Genomic DNA, 13,285 nt, shown 5'->3' with positions numbered 1-13,285 from the left:
TAGTTGCAGTGAGCGGGGGCTATTCTTTGTTGCGGTGCATGGGCTTCTCATTGCGGTGGCTTCTCTTGTTGCGGAGCACGGGCTCTAGGCACGCAGGCTTCAGTAGTTGTGGCTCACGGTCTTCAGTAGTTCTGGCGCACGGGCTTCATTGCTCCGTGGCATGTGGGATCTTCCCGGACCAGGGCTTGAACCCGGGTCCCCTGCATTGGCAAGTGGATTCTTAACCACTGTGCCACCAGGGAAGTCCTATTCCTCTTCTTACCTCTAGCAGTCTTAGAACCTAAGTTCTAAGACTAGAAACTTAGTGAATATTTGATGAATGAATGAACGAAAGAGTGAACAGAATGGCAAATAACATAAAAGAAGATGAGAGAGAGCTGGAACAAGAGCAGAGAAAGAGAGTAACACTGAAGTTCCCATCCTTCCCACCAAGAGCAGGACATTCCCTGAGAGCGTGAGCCAATCTTCTTGCACCCGGCCATATGCAGTTTCTACAGACAAAAGATCAGCACTGCTGCCCTCTTGCTTCTTCTCCTACTGCCCTTCCCTTCTTTCCAAACCAAGGAAGTTTGTAGAAGTATGTTATTGCACAGACCACTGGGCAAATGGGCAACTGTCCTCCAGGGAAAGCCATACCTGATTCTCATTTTAAAAGGATACTGATTTTCATGGTCCTAGGTTACTGTAATCAGAGGATATACATTGAACTTGAAAGCCCTCACACATGTTCAAAATTTTTGCACTATAGAATGTGGATCTTTTCAATCCGAAATTTTCACGTCAATATAATTATGAGTCCTATTGTCAAAATATTAAGAGTACAGAGACATGTACCACAGGGCTCGCATCTGCAAAGTCTTCTCTGATGTCCCTCAGCTATATTATAATCTCTCCCTCCCTCTGAATTCCAGGGGCACTTTCTCTACATTCGCTTTTGGCCTTGCCACCTTCTACTTGGTATCATCGTTAATTAGGGGCACATCTAATCTCCTCAATGGGAGGCAGCTCCCTGAGGGCAAAATACCCTACAAATTCTTCATAGGGCCTTACTCCCTTGCTCCTTGCCAGTAGAAGGCTCTCATAATTTTTGTTTGTTTGTTTATATATAAGTGAGTAAATTTATTCTGACTGTAGTTCAGTTAAACTATTGGTCAACGAGACCCCACAAATAGTTTACATCCCAAGATGTTTAGAATTAGCTACAATAGTTACCTCTCCACGAGTGCTCATTCTGTGCTGTGCAATGTGCTAAGCACTTTATTTGCATTTTCCCATTTTAACCCCCAGTGGAACACCTCAGGTAGTATTATTTTCTTTACAATTGAGGAAGCTGAGGCTTAAAGAATGAAGTAATTTTCCCAAGTTCACCCCACGAGGGAATTGGCAAAACTGGGTTTGAACCCAGGCCATATGATTCCAAATTCCATGCTCGTAGCCACTGTAGAATTCTACCTCTGAGTTAGCAGAGCTCTAGGCCTTCCAGGTCCTTATTACAAGAATCATTTCCTAGAAAGCACTGAGTCACGGCTTATACACAAACCAGCTAGCTGTTGTGGTCTGAAAAAGCAAGATACTTCCTCATACACACACACAAAGTCCTTCAAAACCTCTAAAAGCGCTTCTCCCGCCCACATCCTCACCCCACTACCCACCCCCAAAGAGAAGTGCCAGGACCTTTGAAGGGACAGTGACAGGAATTCAGGTTTAAACCCAAGGGGACCTGGAGGCCCAGACTGACTGCAGATTCCTGTGATGCCGGAAGCCTATTGTGCTATAAATTTATTGTCTGGGAAGCTGAGTGTTTCTGAACAGGAAAAAGACTTCAAAGCTTCTGTTGCTATTGGAATAGAGCTTTCACAACTCAATTTACCCAGATGTATTTTTCATGAGGTACGTATTTTTTTTCCCAGGGAGATTATTTTTCATCATTTCCTTATAAGTAGTTTTCTTAAAGAAAAAAATGCAGTTAAACATTCAAGGCCCTGAGCTATTGCGTAAAAGGAATTCATGCTTAAAGGGCAGCCTACATCAAGGCTCACGGTTAATTCTGAAACACAACTGGTATGAATTATTCATCTATTATGCTCTCATGTGTCTTCCTGCTTAATTGGAGCAGTAAGTCCTAGGATTTGCTGTTGTTGTTTTTTTTCCTGACTAATAACACCCTTCATTCTTTTTTCTTTATACTTTTTTTTTTTTTAATTATTTTTATTTATTTATTTGGCTGCGTTGGGTCTTCGTTGCGGTGCCTGGGCTCCTCATTGTGGTGGCTTCTCTTGTTGAGGAGCACGGGCTCTAGGCGCGTGGGCTCAGTAGTTGTGGCTCGCGGGCTCTAGAGTGCAGGCTCAGTAGTTGCGGCACACGGCCTTAGTTGCTCCGCGGCATGTGGGATCTTCCTGGACCACGGCTCGAACCCGCGTCCCCTGCACTGGTAGGCGGATTCTTAACCACAGCACCACCAGGGAAGTCCACACCCTTCACTCTTGAAGCAAGATACAAAGAAATACTTAAGGCCACAACGGAATATTCATTCGTATGCACCAACTTTTTTTTTTTTTTCCAAAATAAATTTATTTATTTATTTTTGGCTGCATTGGGTCTTCGTTGCTGCGTGCGGGCTTTCTCTAGTCGCGGTCTTGGTTGCGGCGTGTGGGCTTCTCATTGCGGTGGCTTCTCTTGTTTCGGAGCACGGCCTCTAGGCGCGCTGGCTTCAGTAGCTGTGGCGCACGGGCTTAGTTGCTCCGTGGCATGTGGGATCTTCCCAGACCACGGCTCGAACCCACGTCCCCTGCATTGGCAGGCGGATTCTTAACCACTGTGCCACCAAGGAAGCCCCATATGCACCAACTTATCCCCAGATATTACTCAGGAAATTTGCAGCCTTGATAATCTTCTGTGTCTCAAAAATGTTCTGTGGGCTGCCATAACTTTTTTGTCCTTTATTCAAAGCTTCAGGTGAATAAAATAACTGACGGGCAGTGATGCAGGTGAAATTTTGCAGAGGTTCAGATTTGTTTTGGTGCCCTGGGGTATGGTGTTTTTTTGCTTCTCCCTCTCTCCTTCTGTTCTCACTTCCAGGAAACAACTAGACTCTCTGGTTTTTCAGTGTCAAAAAAATACATTTTTTTTAAAAGTCCTTTTTTGACTCAGACCGGACTCTGAAGGGTTTCCTCTGTAGGCACTGGAGGAGTGAGGGTTTTTTCCCTATTAAAGGCCTTCTGGGCACTGGGGAGCACATGGATAAGTATTTGGGGTTTGGGGTTCCTTGGGAGAATCTTTTTTTTTTTTAATTAATTAATTAATTTATGGCTGTGTTGGGTCTTCGTTTCTGTGCGAGGGCTTCCTCTAGTTGCGGCGAGCGGGGGCCACTCTTCATCGCGGTGCGCGGGCCTCTCACTATCGCGGCCTCTCTTGTTGCGGAGCACAGGCTCCAGACGCGCAACCTCAGTAATTGTGGCTCACGGGCCCAGTTGCTCCATGGCATGTGGGATCTTCCCAGACCAGGGCTCGAACCCGTGTCCCCTGCATTGGCAGGCAGATTCTCAACCACTGCGCCACCAGGGAAGCCCATGGGAGAATCTTTAAGAGAACACTGCCCAGGCACCAACACAGCCTGCCTGGGTGCAAGACAAGGCTACCAGGGACCGCATGGACACCATCAAAGGAAAGATGATCTAAGAATAAATTGAATGATAACGTATTTTACTGTTTACTATGTGCTGCTCACTGTTCCAGGGGTCTTATTTGCATTACCTCCTTTTATCCCAGTAGTAACACCCTGAGAGGAGGGCTTTGGTTATTCCCATCTTGCACAGAGGAGGTGGTGAAGCGAGGATTCAAAAACCAAAGCAAAGTAGAAGCTGTGCTGGAAGAATTACCTATTTGATCTCTTTCATTCACTGTTAAACTGACTCACTGAGGGAGGAAGGAAATAGTTGAAATGTGATACCAAGCTTTCTCAGTTACTTATTTATCATTTTTCTTTCTTTTTAAAATTTACAGTCTACACCCTCTCTCCTCCACCCCACCCCGTGGCCTCGAATATCTAGGATAAATTTTATTGAAGGGATTTACATTTTGTTTTCATGAAGACTAGATATTGTCCAATAGCCAAGAAAAAATAATAGGTGATATGTGTCTAGGCTCTCCCTTGATGAGAAGCAAAGTCATTGTTAGACAACACTTAGCAGCTCTTCCTAACATCAGTTTGAGGCCAGAGTGCGGAAAAATGTTGTCCTGCCCACCCTGCTAGGAAGGATGATAAAAATCTGAGGCTTAAAAGGGCACTTTTTGAAAGGTTAGCAAAATAGTCAATCACTTTTTTTAAAAAGGAACCAATCAATTTAGCAAGTATTATTAGAATCCTAGTGAGTACAAAGTACAGTTCTAGGCTTTAGGAGAGAAAGGGAAAAAATATCAAGAAAGGAAGAAAGAAAGAAGAGAGGGAGGAGGAAGGAAAGAAGGAAGAGAGGAATGGGAGAAGGAAGTGAGGCGCGAGAGGAGGGAAAGAGGCGGCGGGGGTCGGGGGGAGAAATCCTGACATCATCCCAGACAGCTGAAATCCCTTTTCCACCCATCACTCAGTCCCCCGCTGAAAAGAATTCTAAAGAAATCCTTCATAATCCTTATAAATTCTGTTGTGATATTATAAATTTTACATATATCTTTGACCTGTTATCAACAAACACAGGTGAAAAACAGGAGACAGATGCAGTTAGCCTTTAATCTTCAAAGATCACCGTAGGTTCTCTGGTACTTTGTGTATTGGTTAAATAACCAGGCTGCCTTGAAAATCCTGCTTACTAAATTTTTATAAAGTCTTTCAATACGTTTTTTAATCATCTCCTTAACGTATATGATTCTTTCATTTTGTAGGCATTTTCAGTATTGACCCAAATTATATCCAGGGAAACTGACTGAGGAGGAGTAAATGACAAAATATCTCCTACGTAAGACAGAAGGCAGTTTGAAATTCAACACTGGTTTTGTGTTCTCTTTCCCTATGACAAAAAGCCAATATTCTTCTTTCTATTTATGTTCCTTGCCCAGAAAACCTTTTCTCTAAGGCTCAGTTTTAATATACTATGTTAATGCGTTGAGGGTGGTCTAAAAATGAGACTAATGGGGAGACGAAATATAGACCATCCAGTCTCGTGGAACTTGGGTTTTATCAAGGACTCATGTTTCTGTTTGCTCAAGACAGTCTCAGTTTATCTCTGTGGTCCTGGTGTAATTATTAATACCACCTCCTCTCACTCCCAAACATGTTTCAGTGTGGATGATAATACACCTATCTGTTTTTAAAAATTAAGTGTGTACAGCAGGCACACCAATGTGCAACTGGTTTTAAGTTAATAATGAAGTCATTGGTGTAAACAATATCCATCCTTTAGTAAGCTTCCATTACACATGGTATTCTAAAACAGTTTAGTTAAATTTTCCGCATCTGATGAATGGAAATCAATCGACAGATTTATGAATTTCAAATCTCCCTGAACGCCCTCATACTCTGTTATCACGTTCCTAAGTGTCATATTTTACATTCTGACTTCAGATTTAAATGTATTATGTTATGAAACTCAGTGACACCTAATGGACTACCTGAAAAATGTGTCTTCTTACATTTAAGAATGTATTATAGATTAATACCCAGTTAAATAGATGTAGAATATCCTGTTAGAGGGCAGAAAATATATGACTTTAAAATCAGAACCTCTTGGGAATTCCCTGGTGGTCCAGTAGTTAGGACTCGGTGCTTTCACTGCGGAGGCCCGGGTTCAATCTCTGGTTGGCGAGCTAAGACAGAGCAAGCTGCTGGGTGTGGCCAAAAAAAAAAAAAAAATCAGAACCTCTTGGTTCTGACCAATCATCTCTCTTATTCATTTTCTTCATAAATGAGGAAACCAAGTCAGAACATGAGCTTTCCCATATGTTTAGTCGATTTAAAGTGCTTGGTACTGGGACTTCCCTGGCGGTCCAGTGGTTAAGGCTCTGGGCTGCCAATGTCGGGGGTTCAGGTTAGATCCCTGGTCTGGGAACTAAGATCCCACATGCCACACGCCCAAAAAATTTTTTAAAAAAAGTGCTTAGTACAGTACTGGACACACACTAGATGCTAAAGAAGGTTAGCAATTTTTTATCATAATTAAGCTGGCAGCGTAATTCCTCTTAGGGTCAGAACCTCATTGATTTTTGTTTTTTGAATACCTGATGGGTCATTTGGATGTGAAAGGATAGTCCTACAACCTGGTCTTAAAGTATCCCAAAACAAAGGGAGGGCTGACTATTCCACCACCAAAGATGAGAGAAGGGGCTGAGGACCCTGCAGACAGTGGAGAAAAGGGGAGAGGAGAGGGGAGGGCTCAAGAAGGGGTTGGGATAGGCACTCAGCAGAAAGCCTGACCAATGAGAGTTGAGTTAACTTTGGGGGCATTCATGAATGTACACCATTATAAGACAGTTGCAGTTTGATAGCAAATGACTCCTCTATTGCAGACTTTGTCACTTAGATGTTGGCTTTATAGCTTTAGGTCTATCTGCCATCGCCGTTATACACTTGGCTGGGGAATTAGTCCACACTTTCCTCCTTTTTTTTTTTTTCCCCTCGGCCCCGCTGGTCGGCACGCAGGATCTTAGTTCCTCCAACCAAGGATCGAACTCGTGCCCCCTGAAGTGGAAGTGCGGAGTCTTAACCACTGGACCACCAGGGAAGTCCCACACGTTTTCCTCTTGATGGCATCATAGTCAGCCCTAAAAGTCTACAAGAAATGCCTAATCTTGTTACTTCTTTATAAATATCTTCAATAAAATAAATACTGAATCATCAGCATTATTTTTATTCAGCGTTTATATACATAATTCATTGTTTACAGAGTAAAGCCTTTAGTAGCCACTATGAAAAGCTAGATGATAATAGAGACAGATTTGCAGCTGCCTGAACAAATATATCCCACCAGTGCCAATTAATTGTCAGTGTCATCTCAAGGGAACTCTCATAGCAGGCTGACCAATGGCTTGCCTATGCACCTTTCCTGATCAATCTTAGTTCTCAGAGATTTCAGTAAAGATACATTAATTCTGCAGCTGACACAATGCACAGAAGAATAATAAACATGATGGATGACACTCAAAGTTCAAAATTGTTTCTGTTGTAGCTGAAAACCCAAACACTGAGATATAAAAAGGGTAAAGATAAAGTCTTGCACTCAGGTTCAGTAAATCGATTATACAAACACAGGATGGGGAGGCCATCAGGACAGCAGTTCATGTAGAAAGACGAAGCAGGTTTTAGGTGATCCTGCTGATGGAAAACTCAGCATGAACCTGTGGTGTGAAGCAGCTACTAAAATAGTTTATGTAAAGGAATCTTCATTAATAGAAGTGAGACAATGTCTGGATCACAGGATGTAACAGTCTGTGTCAGGAAGAACCACGGTTTATGCATGGGTTTCAATTAGGGGTGTCAGATTTTAAGAAGGGCATGGATGAATCTGAGAAAATCCAAAAAAGGCTGGATGGTGGACAGTCTAAAAATCAATTCATATGAGGAACATCTGAAAGAACTGAGAGTGTTTAGTTCTGAGAAGACCATCCCAAGTGGTGACATTCATTTAAAAAAACAAAAACAAAAACCTTTAACGGCTGATACACAGAAAAAAAGATGTGTTCAGTGCTTTTCCAAAAAGAAGATTCAACACCAATGCATAGAACTAACACCCCACTGGCCCAACAGTTAGAGCTGATTAAAGATGTCATGTGACGTGATGTGAAATAATGAGCTTTCATCTCTGGAAATACCAGGCAGAGACTGGATGACCACTGGAAGGGATGTGAAAGCAGGAGCTCTTGTATGGATAGGAGGCTGGGTAAGATGCTGATCGAGGGTCTGGTCCAGTTCTAAGACTGTCTAATCGTTGGGTAAGTCAGTGTGTTTAAATTAGTCTTGAGGGACTAGCTGATTATCGTTCTTGCCTTTGCCCCAAGAAAACAGAAGTCAGTGCTTCCGCACGGAGGGAAAAGCCTGTGAAGACATAGGCAGGAGAAGACAGCCAACTACAAGCCAAGGAGGGAGGTCTTAGAAGAAACCAACCCTGCTGCCACCTTGATCTTGGACTTCTAGCCTCCAGAACTGTGAGAAATTTCTGTTGTTTAAGCCACCCAGTCTGTGGTACTTTGTTATGGCAGCCCTGGCAAACCAACACAGATTTTCCCCACCTCCTCTGACTGAAGTGATTTGGATGAAGTTTATCTGCCTAAGCCAGGAAATACTACAAAGGGTCCTGGCAGGGTTAATAAAAAGCCACTTTCCTCACGACTCAAGACTCCCTGCGTTGATACAGCAATTCCACTTCCGGGTATTTATCCAAAGGAAACAAAAACACTAATTTGAAAAGATATATGCACTCCCATGTTCAATGCAGCCTTATTTACAATAGCCAAGATATGGCAACAACCTAAATGTCTATCAACGGATAAATGGATAAAGAAAATATGGTGTGTAAAGAGAAGGAAATCTTGCCATTTGCAACAGCATGGACGGACCATGAGGGCATTATGCTAAGTGAAATAAGCCAGACAGAGAAAGACAAATACTGTATGATCTTATGCTTATTATGGAATCTAAGAAAACAAAAATACCCAAAAAAACCGAGCTCATAGGTACAGAGAACAGATTGGTGGTTGTCAGAGGCATGGGGTAAGGGACAGGTGAAAGAGGTCAAAAGTTACAAATTTCCAGTTATAAAATAAATAAGTCATGGGATATGATGTACAGCATGGTGATTACAGTTAGTAACACTGTTTTGTATATTTGAAAGTTGCTAAGAGAGTAGATCTTAACAGTTCTCATCACAAGAAAAAAAACTGTAACTCTGTGTGGTGACAGATGTGGACTAGACTTACTCTGGTGATCGCGTCACCATATGTACATATATCAAGTCACTGTGCTGTACACCTGAAACTCACATAACGTTACATGTCAATTGTATCTTAATTGTGTACAGGCAGCCACTGGGTAAGTGGCACATTCCCATCGGTAGCAATTCCAGCCCAGATAAGCCTGATGAAAATCAGTGAGGAGCGCTTGAATAGGAGCCCTTGACTCCAAACCCCACCTCACTTAATTAACTCAACTATCTCAGGCAGGCCTAACGCGAGGTAAGATGGTTGCTTTCTGGATCATGTGAAGAGTAAGTTCATTCTATTGTTATTTTCCTCTTTATGTTCCTTTGTATTTTTCAAATTTTCTACTTGGATTTTAACTCAAAAAAGAAGACAGAAAAAAATTTTTTAAAGTAATCTGACTCAACAAAACAAAGCATGAGTCTTTTTCCTTGAAGCATTTTTGTGTTCTGGAGGAGTCAACAAAAAAGCAGCAAGAACGAGGGTAAGCTTCAAACCACATGGTCAGGGAATTCCCTGGTGGTCCAGTGGTTAGGACTCCATGCACTCACTGCCGAGGGCCCAGGTTCGATCCCTGGTTGGGGAACTAAGATCCCACAAGCCATGAGGCTCAGCCAAAAAATAAATAAATAAATAAAAATAAAACACATGGTCAGGATCACTGTTTACTCAGTAGAAAAGTAAATTCATATAGTAACATTTTTTTCAACAATCATTCTTACGCTTTCTCCATTTTACACTTCTGCCAACTTACAGACATCTGGGTAACATAAGTAGAAAGACCACTGCACTGAAACATTAGTTTTCATTACAATTACAACATGAATTACCTTCATGTCCACTGACGGGTCACCCTGCAGCAGTGTCCACTCATACTGGACGATGGCGTGGTCATCTGTGCTCTCACGGCCATCCAGAATCACTCCATCTGTGGGCAGGTGCAAAACAACATCTTGCCCGGCCTTGCTAAGTGGAGGCTCGTCCTTTTCTGTGAAAGAAAATAAATAATTCACAAGACATATGTTCCCTATTTTTTTTCTAACTTATTAAGAGAGCTAACTTGTTTGCTAGAATAGATGTAGTCCAGCAAAGAACTGCCAAGATGTATAGCAACTGAAAGTTATTTTCTTATTTTCATTGTAATGTAATAAATTAAATTTGGAAAGTTAAGGCAAGTTCTTGGAGTCACATAAAACTCACATAGAAATTTTCTGGAATCCAATTTTTCATCTAGGAAAACACAAGAGGTTCACAGCTTCTAACTAGTTTTTATAAGAGAAGCCAGCACAGAGTTTGAGATATCCTAAAATAGCGAACAAGTATGTATTTACCTTTTGTTCTTCATGGTACTAAATTTAAGGCTCACTGTGTTCACTAAATATTAATACGTGACTGACAGCTGCTCCAGTGGTGACTGATAGAAGCCATTAGATATAGAAAATATTTCTAAGAGCAGAATTGTGAATATTTTAATGGATTTAAGCATCTTATAAGTAAGCTTACGCAAATGCACATATATTTTAAAGAAACTTAGTAATTTAGCTGGGAAAAAAACCCTACAGGTTTTTGTAATACATCTTTTTTGGCATCCACTATTTCCTCCCTCCTCCAGCTCCAAAACTTGGTCCAAATTCTGGCCTGGACTTCCTTAGCTTATTCTGAATGATGTTGGTAAGACATTGCTCTCTTTCTGCGCAGTCGAAGTTGTCTCCCAAGTAAACTTCTAAGGGCCAATCCAGATGTCCAGTGCCTGAGGTTTGGGGCTAGCAGCAATCCTATTAGCTTCTCATTAGGCAACAAAGGGTGGTTACTGCAGCTGGAAGGACTCTTCCGGAATGCTAACCTGATTGGGTCATTTCCTTGCTTCAGGGGATGTTCAGAGACCTACCTGACCTACCTGTGTAGCTCTATCTTCTCATCTATCGTTCCTCTCAACGCCCAGCAACAGAGGACATGAGGGGCTTGCGGGTCTTAGGGCTGTGGCTTTTCTGAATGAGAATGCTTCTGCGAGCCTCCAAGAGAGATGACTTTTTTTTTCATGAGCTAGTTTACAAGGAATAAGCACACTTGCTATTGCCAAAGGGTACATGTGTCCACTGAGAAGATGAGTCCCATTTTTAGTCATTTAAAACAATGAGGACTAGTAACTGAATTAAATAAGCCACATAAGCAACCCCTGCCTTAGAAGACATCTGATCTGCTTTTTTCCACCTGAGCAAAGATCCAGTGCCTGTTGACTTTATTCTGCTCCTCCCAGGTAAGGAGAGAGATGACAACTGCATTACTAATAGGCCCTTTTATAGTTTTATAGAGTATTTCCTTTGCTTCTGGAAGGTTCATCACTTTCCACACAATGTTTTACCACTTTATAATTCTGGAACCTTTTTTTTTTTTTTGGCTGCGCTGTGCAGCTGGTGGATCTTAGTTCCCTGACCAGGGATTGAACCCATGGCCTCTGCAGCAAAAGCACAGAGTCTTAACCACTGGACAGCCAGAGAAGTCCCATAATTCTGGAATCCTATAATTCAGCAGTAATACATTATAATTAGCAGCTATTTGCTTTAAAATTTATGTTAAAATACCATTTTAAGTAAACAAACTAAAATACACCTATCTGATATAAACAGCAGTGATACTAATAATATATTTTTAGGCCCTCAAAGATTTTTTTTTAAACGTTGCTTTTAATTTTTTTTTTTTTACCTTCCACTAAGGTTTCACACTCTCTTCTCTTTTTTAAATTTTTTAATTAAAAAAAACTTTTTTGGCTGCGCCGTGCAGCATGCAGGATCTTAGTTCCCCGATCAGGGATTGAACCTGCGCCCCTGCAGTGGGAGTGCGGAATCCTGACCACTGGACCGCCAGTGAAGTCCTAGGCCCTCAAAGATTTAACCAAGAAAGATTTAAGATGGAAAAATCAGGTAAGCTCTGAAATATCCCATATACTATAAAACTAATTAATCCTGGCCCTCCTGGAAGAAAAAAATAATCGCGTTAGTCATTTATTGATACTTTTCTTTAGGTAAGCTTAAAAGATATGATTTATGAACACAGTGAAATCCTCATATCCTCTAAATTGGTCATTGTATTTGAAATAATAGAGCTGTATTTCCTCCTCAGTTCAAGTCCAGGCAAAGCTGGCTTAAGCCAGAAAGAGGTCTTAAAAATAAACAAATGACGAGAAGAGGAAAGGAGTATGCTATCATTCAAAAAATTTGACTTGCTGATGAAGAACAAGATTAAATGTAACTTGGAATTTTTGTTATAAAAATGTAACAAGCCAATGTTAAGTACTATGGAAACACTGATTTCTTTTGAAGACTAAGCACACTTGGTAAGATCCACAGAGGCGAAATAAAACTCATACCAATTTTAATGGAGCATATCAAGGCGGCATTTTATACAGAGAAGTATACCATTAGCTACGCTGATTTACAACACGCTGCTCTGACCAACGCCTTAACGACAAGGAAGAGGTCTGGCATCTGGGTCTTGCTGCGTGGGTGCAAATGATACAGCCGAGGCTGAGGATATGGAAATAGGGCCAGACTAAGGGAAGAGGCTTAGATACTACAGGTCAAAATCCATCTTGAGTTTTCTGTTGGCTTTTGTGGTCTTTTTTTCTTCCATTGTGTGTTTTTCCTAATAGCAACACGTTAGGAAAAAATGATTCACAACCCCAATATGATTATCATCATTTCTGGTGTGTACTCTTTGTCTTTCTCCATCTGAGCTGCTGATAATAATAATTAATAGTTACCATTTCTTGGGTGATTTCTTTGTACCAGGCACCATGCTTAGTGTTTCGAGCCGTAAAGTCACTCAACTTTCACAAGTCTCTGAGGTAGTGTTGTCATCTGCGTCATACTCATGAGGAAACCAGGGTCAGATTGGCTAACTTAGTTGCCTAAGACCACACAAGTGATACATTTGTCAGTTCAGATGTCAGCCCAGATCTGTCAAACTGAAAGGCTCTGTCCTTCCCACTATACTTTGGGGACACTGGATGTGTATTCTGATTACAGTAAATATAAAGTTACATCCTGAATTTAACCTACTAATTTATTTTCTATTTTTGATATTTATTCATATATCCTACCATTGCCTGTGTCACTACATAAACTTCACAATTGTCATTTTGATTCCCTAACCTCTACTACTGGACATTTTATTTTGTTACCAATTTTTTTCACCATCATAAATAATGCTATAATAAACTTTTTTGCTCATACTTTTTCTTTAGCATGGATCATTTTCCTAAAAAAATGCCACCTTTATAATTCACAAAGCATGTCCACCCTTGATCGTCATGACAGCCCGGCTGGAAGGCAAGGCAAGAACTCAAGTCCTAAGAGGATGAGCAGGGACCCTCAGGTAGAAGAGC

General features: G+C 41.3%; 1 protein-coding gene across 7 annotated transcripts in view; it reads right to left on the bottom strand.

Moving 5' to 3' along the window:
• The window catches only part of LRP11 (LDL receptor related protein 11), a 60,987-nt gene that overhangs the window by 43,694 nt on the left and 4,008 nt on the right, over positions 1-13,285 (bottom strand). For all 7 annotated transcript variants that reach the window (XR_005022204.1, XM_036871959.1, XM_036871960.1 and 4 more), the window contains exon 2: positions 9,732-9,889. Coding sequence is in view for 6 of the 7 variants with exons in the window: in XM_036871959.1 (XP_036727854.1) it covers positions 9,732-9,889 (158 nt within the window). In the remaining variant the exon portion in view is untranslated. The remainder of the gene's footprint in view (positions 1-9,731; positions 9,890-13,285) is intronic.

This window comes from Balaenoptera musculus, chromosome 12 (genome assembly GCF_009873245.2).
Source record: "Balaenoptera musculus isolate JJ_BM4_2016_0621 chromosome 12, mBalMus1.pri.v3, whole genome shotgun sequence".
Taxonomy (NCBI): domain Eukaryota; kingdom Metazoa; phylum Chordata; class Mammalia; order Artiodactyla; family Balaenopteridae; genus Balaenoptera; species Balaenoptera musculus.
The sequence above is the reverse complement of the archived record's forward strand: the minus strand, read 5'-3'. Positions and strand labels throughout refer to the sequence as shown.